Source organism: Lutra lutra, chromosome 8, assembly GCF_902655055.1.
Source record: "Lutra lutra chromosome 8, mLutLut1.2, whole genome shotgun sequence".
Classification (NCBI taxonomy): Eukaryota; Metazoa; Chordata; class Mammalia; order Carnivora; family Mustelidae; genus Lutra; species Lutra lutra.
The window spans coordinates 6,584,030-6,610,747 of record NC_062285.1 but is presented as its reverse complement, the minus strand read 5'-3'; the positions used below and the strand labels follow the sequence as shown (position 1 = coordinate 6,610,747).

The following is a 26,718-nucleotide window of genomic DNA, read 5'->3' as shown; positions in this document are numbered from 1 at the left end:
AGAAGCCTCTAGGCCATTTCTAAAGCCTGTTGCTGCCTTGGAGTGTTTGGAAAACCGCTGCCTGTTTTAGCAGCTCTCAGCTGCCCCAGGGCGAGGGCACCAAGTGAAAAGCTTGGTTGGCACCGGAGCCTTGTACACAGTGTCGTGCCCGCTGGTGAAGAGGAAGATGGCTCTCGAGTACGGAGCTTTCACGATGTGTCCACAGGCTTGGCAACATAGGACATTTGTCACAGGTCCCCTGTGGTCCTATGACCGCATCATTCACTGTCTCCCTGGGGGTTCTGGGCTCCCCTCTTCATTGATGGGCCCAAAGTACTTCACTCTGCTCATCACAGTGAGGGGCACAGAGTTGGTGTTGACTAATCTGAAAAACTGATGTGTAAAGAATTGTGAGATCCTTAGAATGCGTTCTCCCGGAAGGGCATGTCAGTGCCTGGGCACTTTCTGGTTCCGGTCCTAGTCCCAGCAGGACTGAGAGCCTGGAACCCAGGGCTCTACCCGCTTAGGAACAGCTACAGAGCCTCCCGCCGGTTCCTGGCACATGACTTGGCTCTGTTTTCTATCCCACGTGCCTTTGTTGGTGACTCCGTTGAGCTAGAGGCCTCATGCTCGATCAGGCAAGATTTCTGCCTCCTGATTTCAGTTTGGAAAACCTCTCAGTGGGAGGAGGAGCTGAGAAGAGCCACAGAAAATGTGATCAGAGTAGCCCTTTGATTTTTGATTAGTTTCATGCTTAAAGCCCTGGAACTGGCAAATACGTATCCTCGGGAACAGTAAGGAGAAAATACATAATACATTACAAAATACAATAGATTTATGTTTGTAAAATACATTTTTTTCTTGCCCAAGGTTTACACGTTCTTCTCTTCCCTTTCCCTAATCTATGTAACTAGATCTACTTCTGCCTCCATATTAAGGAACTTGGCTGACGGACTCTTTCTGGCAACCAAGCAGAGACTAATGAATCATTTACCAGATGTCTTTAATGGTAGAACTTTCTACAGATTCATTCCCATCATCTGTGCCATTCTGGGCCAATCCTAGATTCCCATGGAACTTTTGGAAGTCTGTCTTCTTTTCTCCATTGAATTTAGTCATGCATTTTGGAGAGTAGAGAACAAACAGGCTGTTTCTTATCTGTCGTTGCCAGATTAAAACAAGGGGAAACGTGAACATTGCTTGTGTGTCATTCATTGGCTTACTTCATGCTCTAGGTCATCAGTTTCATCTTCACATCCAAAATTCAGCTTCCTCCAGCCGTTTGGGCATTTTACGTGCAACCCTGTAGGCAAATAGCCTATCTGTAAGCTCCACAGATTTGGGGAGCAGCTGGTTTTGATCATTAGGGCACATTCTCAGTGCCCAGCATAGTGCCCAACACAGAGTAGGTAATGATTCTTGCTGAAATACACGCCAGCACCTAAACATTAAATGCGGCACACACTTTGGAGTCACAGTAAGTACCATGGAGTGTGGCCAGTACATACCAAGCACTGTAAGCATTTTACATACTTTTTCATTGACTCTTTCGGCAATCCAGTGAAATAGACAATGCTACCTCTTTTTATAAATGAGAAGGTGAAGGGCAGGGAAGTGACATCACTCTGCTGAAATGCTCTAAGTATTTACTTGTGCTGTAAGTAGAAAAGCTCAGCATCAAGCCCAGTGTCCCCCAGCTCTTCTCTATACCATTCTTTGTCGGACCAATAGATGTAGATCCTACAATCAGACCACTCTCAAGGACAGGCTCTACCTTAAGTGACATGATGGGGGTGAGTGCACACCGATGTCAGCTGCCCTGAAAGGCTAAGAGGCTTCAGCCACCAGCGGGTGTCCTTCCTGAAGGGAGCTGTTTTGCTCTGACGCATGGAATTAACCATCAGAAATTTCTTATTTAACTGTGAACACACGGTGGGCATGGACGGGGAGGCAGACTTCTTTCCTTTTATGAGTCGGGTTGGACAGCCTGAGTGCTGGCATGGAGACAACAGAGGTGGGGTGAGAAGGACAAGGTTGGTGACTGCGAGGTCCAGTGATGTCATGACCTTCATTCCAGCTGTCCTCTTCAAGAACTTGTGGATCTGCCACATTTTGAAAGGGAAGCTGTTGGAAAAACATTGGGTTGTTTTATGTGGTGGGGATCAAAGGAAGGGCAGCCTGAGGGTCACTGAATGGCCAGGAAGACTGCCAGATAAGGCCAGGAGAACCCCGAGGGGGTCAGGGGAGTAGTGACCTGGTTAGAGGAGAAAGCTCCCTGAACAAGTGAAGGAACTCAGGAAAGAAAGATGGAGGAAGGCCAAATGAGGTCATGTCTTGGAAATTTGGAGGATGTCAGATATAGGCACTATAAGGCTCTCGAATGAATAAAGATGGATGATGGAAAGTTGAGATACTCCTGCTTACCTTTTCAGGCTACAGGCCTTGTTGTAAATATCTGAAAGCATGGCTTCAGTTAATTAAAAAAAAAATGTCTAGTTCCCCCTTTTCTGGTTTTCTAGAACAAAGGTCAAGAAACTTTTTCGATGGGGACAGACAAGATGGTCTCTGTCCTACTCGTCAAGTGTGCCACGTGGCGCAGAGGCAGCCACAGGCCATCTGCACAGAAGCTGTGTTTATGGAACAACAGCCAGCAGGCTGGATTTGTTCCCCAGGCCATCGTCCGCTGACCCTGGTCGGCGGGGGTGACTAATGGGCAGACTAGAGATTGTTTCAGTTGGTAGTATTCATTCTCGCTGACTGGGCTGCTCTTGTCCAGACATGGCCACCAGTAGTTGCGTGGGTCAGAAATACATTGCAAAACAAAGATCTGGGGCTTTGGGCAGGGGACAGAAGGCAATGGGGAAAATGTGTTTTTGACTCTGACTCAGAATATGAGGAAACAAATGATGGACAGAGGGCACAGTATTCTTTCCCCCCGGGTCACCGCTGAAAACTTGGATTTTTTGTTTCAGAAAGATTCTCCCCTCCACAATGATGGTATAATTATAAGTCGGAGGACCCCATTTAAGAAACGTTTTGTTGGGGCAGTAAAGATTTACCCAGATGAGGCCACATTTAAGAAGTTCTGTGGCTCCCTGAATGAAGGCACCACATGGCTCTCCTACAAGGAAAAAGTGAACACACTAGAGGTCTGAGTTCTCCCGCATGATCCGCTCAGGTGGTCAGCCTCCTAGTCAGCATCTGACAGCACGGTCCTGGTGTCCTAGAAGCCTGGCTTCTCCTTTCTGGCGTCCTAACTTTGTACTCAAGACTTGCCAGTCAGGTCATCAGACTTTCTCCATAAAGGGCTGGGGAGGGCCCAAGAGGAAACTTGCTGCAAGTAACAAGGAGATCAATTCTGTCAATTCAAGCAGACTGAATGAGATAAGAAATATGGGGGTCTTATCAGGGACTGCCTGCCCCCTGCTGGCTGGGGAACCAGCTCCTGGGTGGAATTCTTCAGCGCTGCCCTGCCCCATAGTACAGCTGCCCCCTCCCTCCTTTGGGACTCCCAACTCTGCCTCCTGATCCCACCTTGGCTTTGGCTCCAGACTCCAGATTCTCAAGGAATGAGACAAATACTGATCATATGCAGTGGGAGACGCACTAGATATAGGGGATACAAAGATAAATACGACAGAACCTTTTCTCTTGAGGGGTCCAGAGGAGAAGCAAAGTTATGTGACAGTTGTTTGCAGAGCGCTCCTGTGGTCACGGTGTGTGTATGGTCTGGTCATGGCACAGAGCGGGAGCCAATCAGTTCTTTGTAGGAGTGGAGAAGGGGATCATGGACTTCTCAGAGCCAGGGTGTAATTGAGTCTTCAAGGTCTTTAGAAGTTAGTCAAGTTGGTGGGGTGGGAAAGGATAGAGGAGCCAAACAGAGGGAGACGGATAGCATGAGCAAAGCATGGAAGCAAGAGAAAATGTGTGTACCAGCGAGGTCTATTTAAGTCACTCTAATTAAGGGCCTTAGAAAAAATAAGAAGAAAACAGGGAGGCAAATCATTAAGAGACTCCTAGCTATAGGAAACAAACTGAGGGTTGCTGGAGGGGAAGTAAGTGGGGTGCTGGACATTATGGAGGGCACGAGATGGAATGAGCATTGGGTGTTCTGTGCAAGTGATGAGTCACTCTGAAACTAATGATACACCATATGTTAATTAAATTGAATTTAAATTTAAAAAATTTTTTTAAAGATTTTATTTATTTATTTGACAGAGAGAGATCACAAGTAGACGGAGAGGCAGTCAGAGAGAGAGAGAGGGAAGCAGTCTCCCTGCTGAGCAGAGAGCCTGATGCGGGATTCGATCCCAGGACCCTGAGATCATGACCTGAGCTGAAGGCAGCGGCTTAACCCACTGAGCCACCCAGGCTCCCTAAAAAAAATTTTAAAAAAGGACATTAGAATTTTGCTGGAGAAGAGAAATATGGAACAATCACACGTTCATCAAACCAAAATTTTTAAAAAGGACATTAGAATTTTGCTGGAGAAGAGAAATATGGAACAATCACATGTTCATCAAACCAACATAGATAGTAGAAAGAATTTTAGGGACGATAAAGAGCTTGAGGTACTCAACAAAAGATCAATGACAGAGATGACATAGGAACTAGTCCTTGAAGATGGGACCCAGTTTTTTCTTTTTTTTAATTTTTTTTATTTGAAAGAGAGAGAGAGAGAGCATGAGTGGGGGTGAGGGGGAGGGAAAGAGGGAGAAGCAGACTTCCTGCTGAGCAGGGAGCCCCATGCAGGGCTTGATCCCAGGACCCCAGGATCATGACCTGAACCAAAGGCAGGTTCTTAACCAACTGAGGCAACCAGGCACCCCTAGGACAATTTTCTTGACAGGAAAGGTAGGAGTGAATTCTTGGTTGAGGAAAAACCTGAAAAAAGTCATGAAGCAGGAGTGAAGATGCCATTGCTGGAAAGTGGGCCCTTGAGCCTAAGAATCTTGCATAAAGCTGCTTCCTTTGAAGGACAGCACTGCCGGCGGAACATTGGGCAGAGAAAAACTCCTGCCTTCTCTGCTCCTGACCTAGCTCTCCAGAATCAGTCCCCTAATACAAATAGGGTTGAGTGTTACCAAAATTCAGAAGAAAAAGTAACCAACCCTCAAGAATGAAGTTCACCTAATTTTAGAATCTCTTCCCTCCTGCTACCAGAATTTCACTTTCCAGTCTCACAGCGTCTTTAAGAGTATGGGACGATGAAGGAGACACAGGGATGTCTTTGCTCTCCTTGCGTGGTGAGAGATGACTCTGCTTCCTCTACATAGTTTCTTGTGGATACTGTCCACATGTGCGGATACGCCGTGTTTATTTATTAGCTGTTCCACTGTTTCGTACTGGGCATCGCTTTTTCTCAGCCTCCCCAATCTTTCTCTCATGTTCTTAATGTTTGTCAAGGCACATCCCCAGAGATTTATAGCGAGTGGCATAGGGTGGACCCACGCCAGGGAAACAGGAATCATGAGAACTCGCACGTAGGGGAAAGTTGAATGAGTCAAAGGGCAAAGAATCAGTCAGACACACACACACACACACACACACACACACACACACACACACACACATCTGTAGAATGAAAGAGGCAGGGCTTCAGAATCCAACACGCTGTTGGGCAATATAAAGTTAATTTAGACCAGGCACAGGGGACTGAGGACCTGGTCAGGTCGGTCAGTAGGTGTGTCAGAACACGGATGAAGGACACCAGTTACAAAGGAGCTGTGTGAACATGGGTGAAATGTCTTGGTCAGCATCCTCTTATTCACTTCCTGTTAGACCCGGAAGCCGCCCCTGCGGATGGCCGCCGGCAGCCTGCACATAGAAGAGGTAGGGCCGCGTCCTTGGCCAGGGTGAGAAGTGTGGGATCAACACTGAGAGAAAATCCCGAGGAGTGTCAACCTTCCTTAAGAAGAGAAGTGAAAAAATAACGTTTTGAGCCTTGAGTTGTTTACACATAAAGCATGAAAGATGGGTGTGCTTAATCTCTAAAGAATCAAAGATGTTAATGTTATTGGTAGAGAGCCTTTTAGAAAAATGCACAAATGAGATTATTAGGCAAATGTTTCATACATTTGTCAAAAAAAGTCAAAACATTAGGTAATGAATCTTAACATTAGCCAGAGCATTAACATGAATTTGCTTCTCAAGTGAGATTAATGTTATTTTCAAACTGAAGACTTGTGAATGTGGTTATGTTTATATTGCAAAGGACGTTCTAATATCTGAATCTAGTCAGACCTTTTTGCTGTTTTTGTTGTTCTTAAGGCTGAATTTAGCCAGAATTTAGTATTCAACAGTTAGTTTCTTTCAGATCCAGTCCTGAGGTAACACCTATATTTAGGCTAAGAAGTTGCTTTTCTCTATGAAATAACCACCACTTTATATTTTTACATGGACTGTGTAAGCACATAAGTAATTAGGTATCAGAACAGACTCATAGGATAGCCTAGCACAGTACTGTGCTGAAAAAGCTTTTGAAATTAGAATTCAAACAGTCAAGGAAATTACAGCATGAAATCATAACAGTTTTAAATACAGGAACTTTACAGTTTTGCTTAATTTCAATATTCCCTTCATAATAGTATGAGCATTAAGATGTAGAGACCAAAGAAATAGTGTTTTCTATGTTTACTTGGTGAAATTTCAAGTTACTATTTAGCAACTACGAAACTTGGAAAGCGTTAGAAGATGTGATGACTTCTAGTCCGAATTTTCCATTTTTATGGAAACCTCCTAGTCTCTACTCTTTTTGTAGAGAACACATTGGCCAGTAGAAAAAGGGTTTTGGTTTCTTTCAACAAAATGCCTCAAATCTGACCGAGACACTTTTTTTTATATTTTCTTTCTTATATTGTAGTTTGGAATTTTTATTTTTAATGTAAATTATATAATGGGGTTGGTTTTAGGGAATATGTATGGCAGAGGCAACAAGAGGCACTGTGTGATCACTGATTTCCTTTGTGACTTCACAGAACCTCCTCAGGTGTCCTTATACTGTAATCAGTGGAGTAATATAATTTTTTAATGTTTCGGTTTGCTCTCTGAAACCAGTCTGTAGCTAGGTTGTTTGTTTGGTTTTTTAAGTGTAACAATGATATAGACATGAATATGTTATAGAGAAATAGTCCTTCTCACTCAATTTATGCCTTGCTCCTAAAGTTAGGATTTAAAAAAAAAAATCTGATGATTTAGGGTCAGTCACAGGAAGATTTCAGAAACCGTTCCTTCGAATCAGGGAAAGACTTGTAGTATATAGATATGAGGTTCTCTTGCCTCTTAGGGATTTTCTGTGATCTTGAAATCCCATGGCCTTAAAATACCCACCCCCGAAGCATAACCGGTACCCGGGGACGCAGCTTCTACTGGCAACTGTGGCAGCTGTGGTCTTGACCATAACCTTGACACCAGGGAGACTTGGGACAGCGCCACACGTGGAAGCCTGTGGGGTGTGGAGACAGATGCTGGGATGGCCAGCACATCAGGGCTCCTGCTGCGGGCTTAGGCCCCTTAAGGTTCCAGGGATCTGATGCTGCCCACTTTCATGGAGTCCCAGACTCTCTCTCTCTCTCTCTTTTTTTTAAGAGAGAGAGAGAGAGAGAGAAAAGGGTAGGAGGCAGAGGGAGAGGTATAGACTTCCAAACAGAATCCCTGCTGAGCGTGGAGCCTGACACGGGGCTCGATCCCACGACCCCAAGATTATGACCTTAGCTGAAACCAAGAGTCAGATGCTTAACCCACTGAGCCACACAGGTGCCTCTGAGTCACAGACTTTTATTTGTGTCTGTCCCTTTGTATAGAATGACTATACTCCCTAGACAGCAAGGGCTTCCCCCTTCAGGCTAACAGGAGGACAGTATAAATATGCTTCCCCCTTCCCCCATTACCTGTACCCACCTAGGGAAGGGCAAAGGCTGGCCCGTAGGCAGAGTTTATAGTGGACATGGTCCATTTCTGGGTGTGCTTCTCAGAAATTTAGGGCTGTTTTCATGATGTGTATCTGTTGATCACAATTCTTGTTTGTGGCCCAGCTCAGACGTGAGAAGGGCTTAAGTTTCTTTGTGGGATTTTTAAAAAAGCTGTTTATCATGGGCTCTTTTTCTCTTGGGTTCATTCAAAAGGACCATGTGGGAAAATGAAAGGGAAAATGTGCACTTGGAAAACATTTTAGACTGTGGCAAGTGATAGCGCTGCTTAGGAGAACAGCACGGCTATTCTGCTGAGAACACAGAATGGCTAATATCTACTACCCTTGAACTTGGATTTCATCTATGATGTCATGGCTCCCCTTGTATGATGCCCAAGAATCCAGACTTTGTGGTACAAAAGGCCTTTTGTGTCAGAGATATTTCCCGTGAGTGTGGTTTCGTTCAGACACAGAAATGTTTGGGAAAAGCTGCGTCATCATCGGGAACCCTGATGAAGGTGGTCCCCAGGGCGGCCAGGCAGCTGGGTCTGTCATGGGTTCCACTGACATTTCACTCTGAGGGTCTTTTTACGCAATGCTTCCCTGCTTGTGAAGTGTTGAATGGTCATTCACGACCTGGGTTAGCAAAGAGGAATGCTCACCCCCTTGAGGGCTGTGCCAAGAGCCTGCAGCTGGGAGGGTTCTGTTTTGTAGGGAAGGCGGAGAGGAAGTTTCCATCCCTTACCCTAGTTTAATGCAGGGACCCAAAGTGCACGGCCAGAACTGCCTCCTGGACACTCCCTTCCCTGGTCGTGGCACTGCCAAGGGGGCATCATGCATTAGCTTTAGGGACCCTGCTCTGCCCTTTCAACGGACACATCAGAGGACACCATCAGAGGACACCACATACGTCTCTATCTTGAAGATCCACTACAACACGGGGACTGTAGCCAACCACACTGAATGAATGCATAATCTGAAACAGAGTTTATTTGTAGTTACTTATATCTACCTTGTTCCTGAAGGTACTTCAATTTAAGCACAGAGATGAAAAGACTTACTTAGTAATAACCCCACGGCAGAGCTGGAATGAACTTCTAAGGCATTGTTTTCAAAGGACATGCTTCCTCCTTCTAACCTAAGGAGAGTACACATGAGAAGAGGAATTCGTCACCATAAAATAGTTTCAAGAGGGAACAGGAGCCTTTCTTGGCTGTTCTAGATAGGTGGGGCTAAAAGGCATCTTTAATGACCGGGCAGGCCAAGGGCTTCCTCACGACCTGAACTGTAAGGAATACGTCCTTATGTGTTATCAGTTGTATCTGTGTACCTTTCATCTTCCGTCCACACACCATCTGGAAGGTTCCTGTCCCTATGCAGGCTGGTATCTGCGGATTACGCTCTCTGATCACCAGGAAGCTTATGGGTGCCCGTGTCTGTGGACTGGCACCTCCAGCAACTGCTCCCCACCCGCAGAGGAGATGCGTAGCTCTGGGGCTGGCCAGTCTCTAAGAACGCTCCTCCTCCACCACGGCCCCCTGTGCTCCTTACTTACTTCTCTCCCTCTGCACAGGGCATGGTTTTCCTGCCTCTTCCCAATCGCCCTTTTCCCCCAAGACTCCCTGATTCCTCCCCAGCAGGCGGACCACCTGATAGCGGATACCGTACCCCGAAGAAAACCCCAAGAAAGCCCTCAATAAAGCCCCGTCCTTGTCCCCGAGAATAAACATGAACAGTGGTGACACGCTGGAGGTGTTCCGGTGACCTGGAGGCTGAGGGTGGTTTGGCAATGCTGGACAACCAGCCACGCTCACTAGTCACCCCCTGCCCCCAGTGGTATTCATCTGTGCAGAAACTCTATGCCAAGTATACAATCGTATGTTGTAGATGCCTATTTTAAAAGGTCTCCAGGGAGGACATTTGCACGTGTCCGGTGGTCGCCTGGTAACAAGTTAATTTCAGGGCAGCCTCACCCCCAGGGGGCGTGTCTTGGAGTTACCTGTCTCAAGCGGGCAGGTCCTTCCTAGTGTGCAAGGGCAGTTAGTGGAGCTTTGGGGGTGGGAAAGAAAGCTAAGGAACATTGCTTGCTGGGACATCCAGGGTCTTTCCCTTTAGGTGACGTTCATTGGAGAGGGCCTGGGGGAGAACTGGTAACCATCCTCGTCTGTCCGTGCGCTTGCACTGGAAGCTTCCATGGGTTTTCTCCGTTGTCATCCTTCAGGCCCTTAAGGGTTTGGACCGACCCCTCTCCTGTGCCGCCTCTTTGCCTCCAGGGTCGTTCAGGCCTTCAGACAGGCTTGGACTGCACATTCTCTTCCTCTCTGAGCTTCCTCTGATCTTTCTGGAATGCGCTTACCCTGTTTTCTGGATTGGACTCTTGGAAAGTCTGGCAGGGTCGGTATTCATCTTCAGCGTGTAAACACAGTGTGCAGAAACACCAGCTGAAGTCCCCTGGCATTCACTCTCCTGTCTGGACGCTCACTTTCTGCTTGCCTTTTACGCCTTCCAAGAATGCGGAGCACCCAGGGCTGCCAGCCCATCTAAGGAGAGAGTAAGAGCCCGCACGCCGTTCATGGAGGGCACTGGCGGCAGGCCACTGCAGCAGCTTCTCCCCAGGCCCCCGGGGATGAGGGCTGGGAGGCTGTCCGAAAGGTCCCGATGCAACTGGAAACGGAGCCACGCAAGCCCGCTGGCCTGCCGTCCCTCGGTGCATATGAGGATACGTGGCAGCTGTGGCCTTACAAGGTCACAAGGAACCTGGAGTTGCTGAGCTGAGGGGAGGAGGGTGGAGAAGCGGGAACAGACTCTTCCTAAAGCAGAATATCCATCACAATGGGAGGGAAATAGCCGCAGAGGAGTAGGCGGCCCCTCTCCAGGTCCTTAGCACACTATTTAAGGATTCCGAAGGATGCCAGCAGCTGAACAAACCCCAGGCTTCCCCTGCCTGAGCCCTCGAGCCCTCCACCGGTGGTGGCTGCCAGCTCGGTGCTCCGAGCCACGCGAGCCTTTCCAGGCGCCTGCCTCAGACCTGGGCTCCCAGCGGTGCTGTCTCGGGGACGGCCGCTGCTCCCTGTTGTCCTGTCCCCTCGGCCCTGCAGCCCTTCAGGCCTCCCAGAGGTCTAGGCTGTGGGGCTGGGAGTGGGGCCTGGCTTGTATCGCCTGTGGGTGGAAGGAAGGGTACGGAGTGGAAGTCCCGCCAGCGTCCTGGCTGACAGCGTGTCAGCACTCAGCGCCCTCTGCCCACGTCTGTTTGGTGAAATTATCTGATGCGCTTTCACACGGATGTGGTCTAGCGGTCACTTCTGTGCTTCCTACGCAGCCTTCTCAGTATTGTCTTCCCATGGTTCTCAAGGATGGGGGCAGGTGTCTCTCTGACTTCCTCTGTGTTCAGGAAGTATTTGGCATTCCACACACCTCTCACCATCCCTCTGCTTCCCTCAATCTCTCTCTCTTTCTCTGTCTCTCTCATTTACTCATTCAACACACTTGTCCTGGCTGCTTTCCAGAACGCCCTTCCTAGTCTTTCAAGCGACCCAGTTCCTTTTACCCCCTATTCCTGCTTCCCTGTGAGGTCTTTCCCTGCGGCTGCAGCAACCCCCGCCCGTGTTTTCATTCTCTTTTAAATTCTTAGCCTGTTTATTATTTCTGCCTTTAGTCTTACAATTCATAAAGCAGGTACCCGGATCGTTCACTGAGTTTCCATCTACGTGCCCCCCACCCCGCATGTCAGGAGCTCTCGCGCGCACAGGCCCATAGGAGGACGCGTGGGATCTGCCGACCTAGAGCGCACAGCACAGCCAGGGACAAAGATAAAAAGCAAATAATCACGACTGGGTCGTGATGCACTTTATAACACGAGTATTTTGAGGGCCGTGCTAGCTTAGAAGGGAGAGGATCAGCTCTCTTTGGAGGAGTTAGGAAATGTTTCACATGGAGGCTAGGGCACATCAGCTGGGTTTTGAAGAGTGACTGGGAGCTTGTCCGGTGACACATGGGTGTCAGGCAGAGTTGAAGAACCTTCCGTTGACGCTGTGATGGTAGAGGCCTGAGACAGCACGACTTGCAGTGGCCTGTGACAGCTCAGATGTTAAATGTCCATTCGTGGGGCACCTGGGGGGCTCAGTCGGTGAGCGTGATTATGATCCCAGGACCGTGGGATCGAGCGCCGCATCAGGCTCCCTGCTCAGCGGGGAGTCTGTTTCTCCCTCTCCCACTCCCCCTGCTTGTGTTCTCTCTCTAGCTGTCTCTCTGTCTGTCAAATAAATAAAACCTTTAAAAATAATTAAAATCCCGTTCGTGGTTATAACATGTTCATGCCAGTGTTCTTCCAGCAAGGTGACAGAGCTCCTTGCACGTTTATCCAAGTCCCTGTACATCTCAGGCACTGGATTTTAACCCCGGCCTTGTTCCCGGCGTGCAGTTTCCAGGCCAGGGGATGCGAGGATGGAGGTGATCAGCTGTGACCCCTTTTACTCCTGTGTTGCTTTAGACCAAGGATGCCCTGTTCACGATTCTCCACGACCTGCGACCCCAGGATCACTTCAGTATCATCGGATTTTCCAACCGCATCAAAGTGTGGAAGAACCATTTGGTGTCGGTGACTCCCGACAACGTGAGAGACGGCAAAGTCTACATTCACCACATGTCGCCCACTGGAGGTAAATACGAGACCTTGTTTTCTTGTTGCCTTTGACGTGATAGTAAGCGCGTAGCCAATTTTCTGCCAGGAGACGAGGATTTGAAAGCTGAAGCCGATCACAGGAAAGCAGATAATGGTGAGAGCTTTCCCAGAAGCTTATGTTTCTCTGAACACCGAGTCTGGAAATTCTCATCTTCCAGGCCCTGAACTGATGATGGTCAGGTTAAGTTAGGGGGAAAATACCTGATAGGTTTTGGAGACTTTCCTGGTTTCTCATGGATCCAAACAATGAAGCAGATTTTGGAAGCTGCTCTTCGGTGAGGAATCAAAGCCAAAGAGATGTTTCGATGTTTCGGGAGCTTGGGCGCTGGCACCTTGGGAGGCAGTGGGTGGGACAGAGCTGCTGAGCTGTTCGCCTCTCGGCAGGGCTGTGCCAGCGAGCAGGGCACGCATCCCAGGTGGCCAGGGAGATGCAGCACACAGGGAGAGTTCTGGGCTCTGAGTCTTGGCACACTTGGGTGGGGTATGTTGCCTGGGGAAGAGTGTGGAGGATGGAACAGGCCCTCCAGGATGCGGGGAGAGGAGAGAACCAGAACAGGGTGTTACCTAGCCGTGCTTCCGCGCCGGACCTGGGGGTCCCTCTCGCTGCTCTCTCCGTCTCCAGTACAGTGGCCCCGTGTTCAGCACTGGAGCGTGTATGGAAGCTCGTCCAGGCTCCCTCCGCCCTTTCTGCAAGGGCCTTTACAGAGACGCCGTCTCCTGGGGCTGCTGTCTCGGTCAATTCTAATTTGGTTATTGGGGAACATAGAAAAATCCAGTTCGGTTTTCTTCCTGCATTTTTCATCTTTCGTCTGTGTATTGTTTTCTCCCCACGATGAAGCTCTGATTTCCCAAAAGAACTTCATTTAGAACTTGATCGTGCTTGGATGGAACTCTGACTGCCATGGCATTTCCTACCGGTCTCCACAATGGTGTGGTCTAGGAACCGATTTACTGGGTGATGAGAGAGATAGAAGATTGGATGTAATAATACGGGAGGAAGTAGGAATAAGACAGGTCCTTAAGGGAGGAAACTCTTCATGTTTGTATGGCCCATGGTTCCCAGCGCAGGTCCTGACATGTATAGCTCGTGCTCAACGAGTATTTGTTGAACTGAATGCATTTCAACAGCACTCCTCACTATTAGTAACAGCGTGTGTGCGTGTGTGTGTGTGCGTGCGTGTGTGTGTGTGTGCGTGTGTGTGTGTGTTGGCAGAGGGCGTGGGGATAAAGCTTTAGGAAACAGCTGAGGTGTATTATGTCATTTTGGAATCCACACCTTAGAAACCTTATTAGTTTCCTTTATTTTCATCTCCGCATTTCAGCACCCCAAGCTCTCCAGGTGAACAGAAAGTCAGTCTGTTCATTCCTCTCAGAGAAGTGGAATGGTAGGGTTGGCACATAGGTTCTGAAGCCAGACTGTCTGGATCTGAAGCCAGCCCCACCATCTATGAGCCATTGGCTGTGTCTGTACCCAAGTTTACGCATCTCAGTTGTAGACAATAATGGGGCTGTGATGAGGATAAAATCAGTTAAAATACCTGAAGTGCTTAAAACAGTGGCCGGCACACGGGCAGTTCTCTTTCAGAGTGAGACGTGGCCATCTTCACCCAAGCAGTCCCTCTTGCTGGTGCATTTGGGTCCTATGTTGACTGGGGGTGGGGGGGGGGGACTCTCTGCAGGGTGGCCTGGCGGCTCTGTGGGGCATCTCCCTGTGGAGGGCACTTTCCTGTTCTTAAGAGCTTGGGACACGTCCTGGCTTTGCATAGGTGTGATCCACACCCTGCTGTGCCTTGGTGTCTGGAACTAGGAAAGCTAAGTCGGTCCCTTCCCCTGGGCTTTCCCTGGCCTTAAAGTAGAATAAAAGATTTGGCACCACTGCCAAGTTCTCATTTAAAGGGAAAATAAAGGCCTGCCTTTTTGTCCAGGCTCACACATCCAGAGGTCATGTGCTTCTAGGCTGGACATTCAGGAAGGCAAGTTAATGAGCCCAAAGAAACGTTAAATACTGTTTCAGCTGTAACTTTTCCTGACGTTCAAACTCAGTGCGTCTCAGAATTATCAGTGTGTTCGCACAGACCTAGCCATGTATTTTTAGTTTTTTAGCCAGAAATTCTGGAGAATGTGAAACAATGGGGAGAAATTACCTGGTTCACTCAGACACGGTACATTTTGCGGCTAGTTAAAAATCACTCCGGACAGGGTGATGGATGGTGGTGATGGGTATACAGCTTTATAAACTTACTAAAAGTAAGCGTGTACCTAAAGGGAGTGCCTTTTCTTTCCCTCTGGGACTGGCACTCCCTCCAGATTCCTGTACCTGTACCTTCCTGCCCTTTGCAAAGCTATTCCCAGAAAAGGCGTAGGAACCACCGTTGCAAAAGGTATCGAAGACGTCTAAGTGAAGGGGTTCGTTCAGGAGAAGGGGCGTGTCCTGGGATAATTCCGGGCCATTCCCATTCATTTAGCAAACCCTTGGAAGTGTCTGCTAGGCTGGTGTCACCCGGTAGGTGCAGGCGGCTTCTTTCCGCACTCACGTCCTCCTGCTCGAATGGTGGCGGGTGACACACGGCCAAGCGCACGCGCCCAGGTGAAGAGTATGGGCACACGGGCTTGAGCGGGCACCTTGTGGTGTCCCCCAGGCACAGACATCAATGGGGCCCTGCAGAGAGGCATCAAGCTGCTCAACGACTATGTGGCCCACAACGACATCGAAGACCGCAGCGTGTCCCTCATCGTCTTCCTGACCGATGGGAAACCCACCGTCGGGGAGACCCACACCCTCAAGATTCTCAACAACACCAAGGAGGCGGCCCGAGGCCAAGTCTGCATCTTCACCATCGGCATCGGGAACGACGTGGACTTCATGCTGCTGGAGAAACTGTCGCTGGAGAACTGTGGTCTCACACGGCGTGTCCTTGAGGAGGACGACGCGGGCTCACAGCTCATCGGGTCCGTACGTCCGTCTTCTCCACGCAGGGGGACTCGGGCTCTCAGGAGGGGGAGGACGGTTGTGGGGTCATAACTCACTACACTGGGAGATGTCCTAAGGGATGCTTAACTCGGTTCGTTGGGCTCAGATTCTGGGCCCTGCTCTGTGACTTTAGGCAAAGTGGAAGCCAGTCTTGCTTGGTATCATCATCTATAAAGTGAGGATTGTGGTCGGTCCGCAGAACTGAATGAGAAAACCGGTGTGAAGTATTGGCAGGAAGGCTGCTGCATGGTAGGGTCCACTAGCTCCTATGGTCGTAACTGTCTTCTCGACACATCTAGTGTATTTACTGGCATGATGTCTAGTGTTTGCTCTAAATCCCCCTGAGGCGTACGTAGGAGAAGAGACGCTGTCTCCATTTTGTGTCTGCGTAACACTGGCCGCTGATTCTCTTACTGTTTTGAGGTGGAGAAGAAACTAGTTCTTAGGTTTTCTGTCTCCATTGGGAGCCTTCCCGCAGCTGTCATTTGCCAAAAACAAGTATGACCTCGCTGCTGATTCGAGCACGTGCTGACTGTCTGTTCCACGTGATGAGCTTGGGTCTTCTTTACAGCAGATACAGTAGATATTTAAAAGGAAAAGTGAGGTTTGGGTAGATTGGCAGCTGTCCGGTAGCCATATTCAAGGAATATTCATTAACGATAAACCTAATTAGAGGCCTCCAAAGTGGGCAGTAAAGGTGGGTCCTTGTATGAGGCTCGTCACCGTTCTCCCCCCCTCCCGCAGCATTTTGGTCAAAGATATCTTTTTTTTTTTAAGGTTTTATTTATTTATTTGAAAGAGAGAGAGAGACAGCATGAACAGGGGGAAAGGGAGAGGGAAAAGCAGACTCCCCGCTGAGCAGGGAGCCCGATGTGGGACTCCATCCCAGGACCCTGGGATCATGACCTAAGCTAAAGGCAGATGCTAGCTGACTGAGCCACCCAGGCGCCCCACGGTCAGAGATCTAAATAAAAAGATTTGCTTCCCACATTTTCAAAATTACTCAAAACTATATATAAAGGGGGAGAACATAGTGCATTGTATATTAAGATTTAATAATGCTCTCAAAAACAGAAGCAATGACCGTGAAACATACCAGCTGCCCTGTCGTATTTCCAAAACCATCATCGACACCCAACAGCCAGCGAGAACTCACGATGCATCAGGCTTTCCTACATCTGTTATCTCAGGCAAGCCTCACAGCCTAGCATCCAAGCAAAGTTGCCACCAGAAGACCCTCTCCCGTATTATCTGGACACACTGGATTCTGCTCCAGGAAGTCGCTCAAAGAGTCCCGTTCCTTCCCTTTGATGGCTCTGTGCCCCTCAGGTGTCATCTTTAGCTGCAGGGTTGAAATTAAGTCCCTATCATTTGTAAATTCTAGCCCCAAAGAGGGGGAAAGAAAAAACAGATTAAGAAGCCATTTTTTTTTTTCAAGCAAGCATTGCAGAAGTTGTCCATCTCACTTCTACTCAGACTCCATTGGTGAGAATGTGGCCATATTTGGCCAGAGTAGAGGCTAAGAGATGTAGTTGACAGCTGAGTGGGTAGAACTCAGGAAAGAAGGGAAGAATGAGCAGTTGCTTCAACATTCCAACTTTAGAGAGGAGGAACCCGAAGATCAGAGAGGCTACGTTACACGGCCCAAGACACACAGCCAGGAAGGGGCTAAGCTGGTTTCCACAGCCTGTGCTGTCTACATCTTTGGAAGGGGGATTTTGATGGTCCCCTTACTCAGCAAAAAGCAACCTTGGAACAACCAGGAGAAAAGCTAAAGTGAGCAAATGAGGCGTTACACACAAGCCTAACCTCAGCGTCAAGATGAGATTCCTCAAGGGTAATGGGCTTAAGCGTACCTGGAACTTGTGTTTGGTTCGAAGGAACGTGTTTTATGAGGCCCTTTGAGAAACGTGGTTATGTACATAGGAAAGTGACTTAGAGACCGCTCAGCTGGGGATGCTTGAGTCCGTGTCATATGAAGAATAGTTCAGGAAGCGGAGTGGGCGGGGGTCAGCCGGGCAGCACACAGATTTCAGGAGCACACAGCAGTGTCCGAGACATTTAAATGCCGGTGTTTTTCAAGCATCTGAACATTGAGGGTAGATTAGACTCCTCACGCAGCGTTGCTCCGGAAGCAGAAGAGTTCAGGGCATGGAAACTGGAGGAAGGAAGGTGTGATCTTCTCCCGGGGGCTCCCCCTTCTCGTGGGAGCCGCTGAAAGGAGGAGGGAAGCCTGTGTGGTAGTGAGTTCTCTGTCACCAGTGGTGTTCAAGCCTCTGCTGTGCCGTCTCACGGCAGAAGTGTTCTGCTGGGCAGTGTTGACGTGAGGGGCCTCTAAGACCTTGGTCCCTGGCAGATAGGACCCGTCCTGCCGCAGCCACCACGGGCCCTGACTCTGTCCCTCTGTCCTTCCGCCACAGGTTCTACGATGAGATCAGGACGCCTCTCCTCTCCGACATCCGCGTGGATTATCCGCCGGCCGTGGTGGAGTGGGCCACCAGGACCCTGTTCCCCAACTACTTCAACGGCTCGGAGATCGTCATCGCGGGGAAGCTGGCCGACAGCAAGGCGGGTCAGCTGCACGTGGAGGTCACGGCCAGCAACAGCAAGAAGTTCGTCATCCTGAAGACGGACGTGCCCGTGGAGCCTCGGAGGGTGGGGGGCGGCGCGGGGGACCCCAACCACGTGGAGCGGCTCTGGAGCTACCTGACGGTGAAGGAGCTGCTGAGCTCCTGGCGCCACAGCCGCGACGCGCGGGAGAAGGAGCGCCTGAGGCAGCAGGCGCAGGCCCTGGCCCTGGCCTACCGCTTCCTCACCCCGCTCACCGCCTTGAACTTGCGGAGGTCGGCGCTGCCCGCCGAGACGCCGGAGGCCGCCGTGGGCCCCGAGACCGTGATGCAGAGCCTGCGGGGCGCCCCCCCGGAGCCAGGTGAGCAGGGCTGGGGGCCCCCCGCCAGCCCCAGCCGCTGTCCCCTGAGGGAGGGCGACACTGCTGTGTTTGTGAGGCTGCAAGGGGCAGAGCTCTGAAGAAAGTCGGAAACAGGACATTCCTCCTAGAAATGTCCTCGGGCGGGGTCAGTTTATGGGTAAATCGCCAGGGTTGGGGGCCTACCCCATGGGAGGCAGTACTGGAGGCTCCGGGCAAGAACAAAGCCCAGCGATTCTGTGTCCTCCGGCCTCGGTGAGTCCTTCAGAGCTCTGCCTTGTACTGGCTGGGCGCAGGCTCCCAAAGCTGGGGCGGTGGGGGGCGGGGCGTGCGGGGCATCTAGAGATGACCCCCAAGGGGGTCCTGCCTCCTTCCCATGCACCCCTGCCTCCTGGAAGAGGAGAAGGTCTTCCTCTCCGATGCTGACCTGTATATGAACACTTGTTCATATGCAAGCGTTCTGACCACGTATATGAACACCGAAGTGGCAGATTCTCGACAGACTTCATCCTTTTCGTGCTTATTACGCAGAATCTAGGCAGAAACCATCCTTTCCAGTCTCGTGCTGTTTTGTCAGGGGAAATCAGTAGCCACAAGCAGAGGAAAAGGAGAGCACAAGGCGTCCGCCCAAGCAGAGCCTTATAACCTCAGTAATAACTGCTTGTGGGAAACAGCATGTTTTTTACATTTTGACATTTTTATTAAATTCCTGCCAAGGTCATATCTCCTAAAGAAAGGGAACAGACAGGAACCCAGAGCCTACAAACGCTGTCTCATTTATCCCTCCCACTCTAAACTCTGAGCAGTCCCTGGGGGTGGTAGAGCGAGCATAAGGGTAGGATGTAGGCACAGCTGTTTCCGCTGTTTCCGCTGTGTGGCTCGGGGCAGGTATCGGAATGTCTCTGGGCTTCTGTTTCCTGGTGTATAAAACGTGGATACTAACGATTTCTCTGAAGGGCTATTACAAGGGTTCAGTATGTTAAAGTCTTTGGTACAAAACTAGAGGTTTGGAAATGTTAGATCCCTCTGCCGCGAGGGATGTAGAACTAGACATTTAGGTTCAGATTATAACTATATCTGGTTTATAGCTGTCTTTTAAAAAATATTTTTATATTTTTTAAACTGTGAAAAATAACATAAAATTTACCATCTTAACCATTTTTGAGTGTACAGTTCAGTATTATGAAATATATTCACAGATCTTTCAGAACTTTTTTCATCTTGCAAACATGAGACTCCGTACCTATTAAACAACTCTGCCCTGACCCTAGATTCCATAACTGTTCATTACGAATGACAGGCGCCTTCCCTTCCTGTACAAGCAGAAACCCTAGACCGGAAGAATACAATCTGATTTATAGAAGAGTAAAATAACCAACTGTTCACATGGTACCCCTTCACTTGTGTATTGTGAGGCCAAGCTCCTTCTTTAAACAGGAGATGTTTTTCAATGAGCACAACTGCATTTGAAAGTTGTATTTTACTGACCCCAAACCTCTTGCCTATGCCTCTCATCTCATCCTCCTTAATGATAACAGTGGGGGTTCTTCTCTTTCTAGGACCCGCTCTCCAAAAACCATACAGCCCAAGAATTAAAGTCTCCAAAACCTCAGGTAAAGAAAAGAATGTGGTTGTGTGTCACTTGAGGGCTGAGGTGTTTTCCAGATGGAGGGCCCAGAGTTCCCTGGCATTAAAATGCCCAGCCTTGCCTCTTACTGTACAGACAAATATTTAACTGGCATTAAAATACAGGACCCATGGTCGTTCAGCAAAAGGCAGTGGCAGGAGGCTGTTCTGAGAACCAGGGCGGTCAGAAAACCGTAAACACCTTGGCTGCCTCCCCAAGGAGCCTGGCAGGGCTGACAGCAGGACAGATGGGCAGCAGAGGCCTGTTTGCATCTTGACTGAGTTTAGAAGTCACTTTTTTCAGAGACGTGACATATACGTGCTTCAGCTCACAGTGGAACGAGTTTCTGTGATGTGAGGTTGTTATTATTATTATTATTATTATTAATGTTGAGCATTGGCTTTAGAAGGGAAAGACAAATAGAAACACCATAAAATTTCCTTTGGCCAGCTTCCTGGGATTATAATAAGCATCCAGATGGAACAGCAACACAAAGGTGGGGTTTTAGTCTTGAAATGTATACATCTTCCTCTGTTAAGTCTCTCACTCCCTAGCTGCTGATGTGCTCGACGTGCCCCGAGCGTTCTGGAGACAGCCAGGTGGGGAGGACACACGCGGTCTCTGACGGGGCAAGCACAGCTCTTTTGAACACGCACATGCTTTGTGGAATTCGAGGAAACTTTCCTTTTGGATGCCGCGTGGAGCAAGGAGCTCCAGACATCTCCTCCCCTGTTTGAAGCAAGCAGCACCCTTCCTGGTGAAAGGGTTTGGATGATTTGAGTAAAAATGATGTGATGTGACCACAAGAAACTCTCAGAGAACTGTCACGTAGTTGCAGTCATACCTACACGGTACCAAAATCATGGACCAGGACTTTGGTCTCCTATGGGTGTCTTTTTTTTGCTTTTCCCTCATCTACAAAAGACCGGTATCTTGTATTTGTCTATCATGGGGTGCTGGAGGCGCGTCCCAGAGAGATCAGCCGGCTTCTTTCCTGGGCCTTTCTGAGTCATGCTAGGAACAGGAAGGGGTTTTGTTTTTTTAGCAGTCGCACTGAGGACATTGATTTGCTTGTGACTTGAAAAGACTGACCCTATCCAGGCTTGTGTACGTGCGTGTGCGCGGAACACAGAAAGGAATTCAGAAACATGCCGTGTTTGGCATAAAAATCAGAAAGAAGCTAACTCTCCAGTCTTGGGAGGGGAGAGAGTTGATGTAGACGGTCGGGAACTATTTTGTCCGTGCAGTAAGAGGCAAGGCTGTTCGTGCTGACTGGAGGTGAAAATGAGGGGAACGCACAAGCACCAGAGACGGGCCACGGGCTGTGGTCTCCTCTGTGGACAAAACCTGAGAGCGTTGAGGTCCAAGTGCCCCAGAGGCGGGACATTCACGGCCATCGCTGACCATCCTCCCTAACTCCCAGTGTCTCTGAACCCCTCATGGTCACCGCCCTCGGTCGGGTGTGCTGGTGGCCGCTGTCACACAGGGACTGTGGATGTCTGACCCCATGGCGCTCCAGTGACAGGAGAGGGAGGGTTCACATCCACGTCTCCTGCCTGGGGTGGCCGGAGGAGACAGGAAATGATTTTGGTGGCTGAAGTGTGGTGACAGGATCATCACGTCTGGGTGTAGGGGACCCGAGTTCACGGACGCACCTCGCACACCATGTAACGCTGGTGTGTCGCTTCACCCCCGGGCACCTTCCTCACTTGGACGTCAAGGATCGGTGACGGGTGAAATAAACAGTGCATGAGCCAGGAGAAGGGAGTGTGTACACACAGAAGGCACCCCATAAATGTCTTGTCTCTCTCGCTCTCTCCTGGTTTTGCCTGGTGGTCTGGCAGTGGATGGAGATCCCCATTTTGTCGTGGATTTCCCCCTGAGCAAGCTCACCGTCTGCTTCAACATCGATGGGCAGCCGGGGGACATCCTGAGGCTCGTCTCCGATCACGCAGACTCTGGTACGTTCTGTGACCTCTGGGCAAGGGTAATGGAGGTAGGACTGCCCCCCTCTGTTCTTGAGACGGACGGCCACGGAGATAAGGGGGTACATCACAGACACTCACTGAGGACTGTGAGTGCTTCATTAAAGGAAGTCAACTGTGGGGCTTGGAGTCAGGAAGACAAACATGGGAAGCCCTGCTCTGACTTGAGCTTTGTAACCCAGAGGCCGTGGTATTTGCTCTGCCAGTCTCACCAGGCTATTGCCAAGGCTAAATTCCGTAACAGATGCGAAGTCATTTTGTAAATGCACAGGGGCTGTAGAGATTCAGGATCTGTTTTTGTTACCACGTCTCTCCATTCCAAAACCGTCACGGTGGGACGGCTGGAGCCCTAAAACCAGCCCTCGTGCTTCCTCTGCAGTGCAGACGTGAAGCCCCCAGCTCTGTGTGCATGGAACTCGGAGGTGAACAGGGCTCTGATCCCCTGCAGTCTGGGGAGGGGCTGGCTGAAAGGGGTCAGTATGCGCACAGCCCTCAAGCCACACGCAGGTAGCAGTGCCTGAGGGAAGGCCATGTGGCTGTTCTCGGTTCCAGGAGGAGGCCTTTCTTGAAGGCCAGGTGACGTGTGACGCAGTTATGGAAGGTGCTCCTGTCCTGGGTGGTCCTGGGGCTCCTGTCCTACCTTGTTCTCTTGCAAGGCTTCCTCCTAGCTTTCGACCTAAATCTCAACTTGTCCTAACTCAGGCTCAGCAGGGAGATGGGGCCCTGACTGTACCCCTCCCCCCCGCCGCCGGAGCCACCCCCCCTTCCTAGGGGCTGTTCCTGGCGTCTCTGTGATCAGGATGGAAACAGCCAGAGAATCCCGGAGTCCTGAGGCTGCGGTACCTGGCTTCTGCTCAGGCTGGGATTTCTCCTCCCGGCCCCGTTCCCCTTGCCCCAGGGAGGACAAGCCTACACCTCGCTTCCCGGGGTACAACGTATTGATAACAAGGGGACGGCGTTTCTCACACCTTCACGCATGCGTGCCTTCACTCATCCAGCAGGACCAAGGGGCCCCTTCCCACGGGTCAGACGGTGCCCTGACCGCTGCCGTGTCCCCTCTGCCTTCCAGGTGTGACAGTGAACGGAGAGCTGATTGGGGCCCCGGCGCCCCCAAGCGGCCACAAGAAGCAGCGCACCTACTTCCGCACCATCACCATCCTGGTCAACAAGCCGGAGAGGTCTTACCTGGAGATCACACCCAGCAGGGTCATCTTGGACGGCGGGGAGAGGCTGGTTCTCCCCTGCAACCAGAGCGCGGTGGCGGGGAGTCGGGGGCTGGAGGTGTCTGTGTCTGCTAACGCCAACGTCACCGTCACCATCCAGAGCACCATTGCCTTCGTCATCCTCATTCACCTGTACAAAAAGCCGGCTCCCTACCAGCGAAACCACCTGGGTTTCTACATCGCCAACAGCAAAGGCCTCTCTGGCAACTGCCACGGACTGTTAGGTAGGCGGCTGCTCTCACGCTGGCTCAAAGCCCAGAAGTCAGCTTCCCAGCGTGAGGCTGCTGCCGCCAGCACGGTTAGCTCGCCTGAGCAGTGCGGTCATGAAATTCCAGGCCTCGCTCCCTGGTGACTTTCTAGAATGGGAAGGGGCTGCATCCGCTGATTCTCACTGGCCTTCTGGAAAAGTGAGCAAAGACTTCGGGGGTCATCCTCTTGAGGTCTGGCTCCTGACTCTGGGAAGGAGATGCCATCAAGGGCAGTCCCCAGCCCGGCCCCGGGCGCGAGTCCCCCACCCCGCCCTGAGCAGCAGGCAGTCCTCTCTGGCTGTTTTCGACGTGCGGGCCCATGTGGGCCCCTTGCCCAAAAGTAAAGGGTGAGCTGCCGCCAGGGCCCAGTTTAGAAAGCAGAATTTCCTGGCACTAGAGCGGGACGTGTTTCTGTCCCACTGGACTGCCAAGCAGGAGCCGCCTCGCCCAGACGTGGGCCAGGATTCCTGCAGCCTTAGCCGTGCCCTCACTTGACCCACAGAATTCTGGGGGTGCGGATCAGGAACGGCCTAACTGACGCTTTCCACACCCACTGGCGACACAGTCTGGGAGCGGGGCTGTGGCCTGGAGGAGAGGGAAGACCCCAGCCTCCTTCCCTGTCCGGCCCGTGCTGGTTCCCAGCTCACGCGGAGACACAGGTTATCTGTCCAGATGAGTCATCAGGCAGCTTTCCAGCGTTAGCAGCCGCCTTCCAGAAGGGCAGGCCACGGTGAGCCCAACCTAGGACTCCCCCGTCCGCACCCCGCAAACAGACGGGCAGGTGTGAGTCTGCTGGGAGAGCGCAGCCTGTGAGGGCAGTCAGGTACACCGGCCTCTGAGCGCATCCGTCCCCCGCCCGCAGGTAGCCCCGTGCACTGGCTGGTCACCAGGGCCCGAAACTGACACGAGCTATTTCGCCGCAGGGGTCCCCGCACTTGACTTCGACCTGATGGCTTTTTGTGTCCTCCCAGGTCAGTTCCTGAACCAGGACGCCAGGCTCACAGAGGAGCCCTCCCACCCTCCGTTCCTGAAGGCCGGCGAGCCGGCGGAGACCATCCTGAAGGTGAAAGGACGCCAGGTCCCGGTGGTCTGGAAACAGCGGAAAATCTACAACGGGGAGGAGCAGGTGGACTGCTGGTTTGCCAGGAGTAACGCGGCCAAACTGATCGACGGGGAGTACCGAGACTACCTGGCAAGCCATCCTTTTGACGCACAGACGTCCTTTGGCCCGAGACCCTCCAGCGGACTCTGACGCCAGCGGCCAGGACGCATGAGTGCGTGACAGGGAAGTGGTCTTCGGGGGCCCCACGGCGCGCTTCCTGTCGCTTGCGCATCCTCGTGTCTTGGCAGGTAGCTGCCACCCGTGACCTTCCGCGAGTGGCTTGAGGCCCGCGGTCTGCTTGAGAGAAGGGTAGAGTCAGGCCTCGGAAGCGGAACTGTCATTTCCTCCTACTTCCTCCTCCTGCCTCCACCTTCCCTCCATCCCACAGAGAAAGATGGTGGCCCCAAGGGGAAAAGGTCACACTGCGTCTCATACCAACCGGCTTGTCTGTCTCGTCGCCTCTCGTACTGATGACGGCACATTTGCCACAAAGCTCCCTTTCTCCGTGGAGCTGGCCAAGGCTGGGCACTCTGCTTCTCGCCGTGTGCCGGTGCTTAGGAATCCCTCCTCTTAGAACCACTGTCTTCTCCAGATGTGTAGCCTCAGGGGGACCGCTCATGGGGCCCCGGCCATGGGCAGGCAAATAGCTCATAGATTTGATCACTGTAAACAATTAAGCCTTTTCTTTGGAGAGGATTTTCTCCTGCTGTGATATCTTGCCTTTGAAAGTGAGTTTTCATTTAAAAAGAAAAATTGGTTGGAGATAGAAGATCTGCATCCGAGATACCGATGTCTGACGGGCTTTGTAAACCACTGGGCGGTGCGGATGGGCGTGCTTCTATTTATTCCAGTAAAGCTAATAAACAGGACTACCCGCGTGGCTGTTTTTCACTGGCCTGTCTGGGTTGGAGCGCTAATTCGCGTCCGACTTGGCGCCCTCCCTCGTTGTCATAGTTCTGGCCTTGCTTGCTAGCCGTCCTCGGGGAGGTGACAGATGGGCCCTCACAGGCTGGGAATGGGAGGTGGAGGCAGTACGGAGTGTGGCGTCAGCCTCCTCCCAGGAACGGGCTTCCAGAAGGCGGGATGGACTCACGGCCCAGAGGCCTGCACGCATCTCGGAGAGGGAAAGCCCGTGGACCATGCGAGAGGGGGCACTTTGGTTCCAGAACTCGGATGGGCCATCTGCTGCCACCAGGCAAAGGTTAAAATCCGTGGCCAGGACTGCAGAGGCCAGGGAGCGACACCCTTCTTCCAGCAGGGCCCCGTGCCAAGCCTGTCACCCTACCCAGGGGAAGCGGGGCTGAGGGTGGCGTTGGGGGCCCCCACTGCCCTGTCCTCCTTGCCAGTTCTTGCTCTTGCTGTTGGGTTGTCTCGGGTCCCCAAGGTTCAGCAGAGCCTGGTCCTTGCTGGGTGAGGCGCGCAGTCGGGACGCACACTGCGAGAAAGATTGGGGTCAGAGAAACGACTATGGGAACGCAAGGCTGGTTTGGATCAAAGCTGTCATGCCGGCTTCGCAGGGGTTTCTGCCCATCGGGGGCGACTCCAGAGCGCGCTTCTCACGCGATGTGGCCGCCTCCTTAGCACTGGGAGAGAACTCGGAGCTAGGAAAGTGGTTTATCATGTTCGCCCTCTCAAGGGGAGCATTTGAGCAGCAAAATGACATCCATATGTTCCTGGCGGACCAGGCGGCTTCGGGAGGTCGTGGGGGCGGGGGCAGCTTTTCGGTTCTGTCTCAGAGACCTGCTCTCGCCCCGCCTCGGGCCCCCAACGGGTCCGACCCAGCCCGCTCTGGGTTCTGGGGCTCCCGTCTCCCCAGACTCAGCGGCCTGTCCTCGTGCCAGCGCGGCGAAGGCACCAGCCCAGGTGGCCCAGCCTGTCCGGTGGCCTCAGGGGAGACCCACAGTCCAGCTTGGGCCCCAGGGCTGCCAGGAGAGAGCCTGTGGCACTTGATCTCAAGGTTGTGAGTTCAAGCCCCACGCTGGGCATGGAGTTTCCTCGAAAAAGAAGAAAGAAGAAAAGACTGTAGGGAAGACCCTTACTACACAACACCAGTTACCGCTGCTTGCT

The 26,718-nt window shown here is 51.3% G+C and overlaps 1 protein-coding gene across 2 annotated transcripts in view; it reads left to right on the top strand.

Annotated features, from left to right (window-relative positions):
- The window catches only part of ITIH5 (inter-alpha-trypsin inhibitor heavy chain 5), a 90,227-nt gene extending 64,707 nt beyond the window's left edge, over window positions 1-25,520 (top strand). For both annotated transcript variants that reach the window (XM_047741921.1, XM_047741920.1), the window contains exons 8-14: window positions 12,378-12,546; window positions 15,209-15,518; window positions 17,961-18,469; window positions 20,026-20,079; window positions 21,938-22,054; window positions 23,148-23,525; window positions 24,521-25,520. In XM_047741921.1, the coding sequence (XP_047597877.1) occupies window positions 12,378-12,546; window positions 15,209-15,518; window positions 17,961-18,469; window positions 20,026-20,079; window positions 21,938-22,054; window positions 23,148-23,525; window positions 24,521-24,801 (1,818 nt within the window). In that variant the 3' untranslated portion in view covers window positions 24,802-25,520. The remainder of the gene's footprint in view (window positions 1-12,377; window positions 12,547-15,208; window positions 15,519-17,960; window positions 18,470-20,025; window positions 20,080-21,937; window positions 22,055-23,147; window positions 23,526-24,520) is intronic.
- The last annotated feature ends 1,198 nt before the right edge of the window (window positions 25,521-26,718 follow it).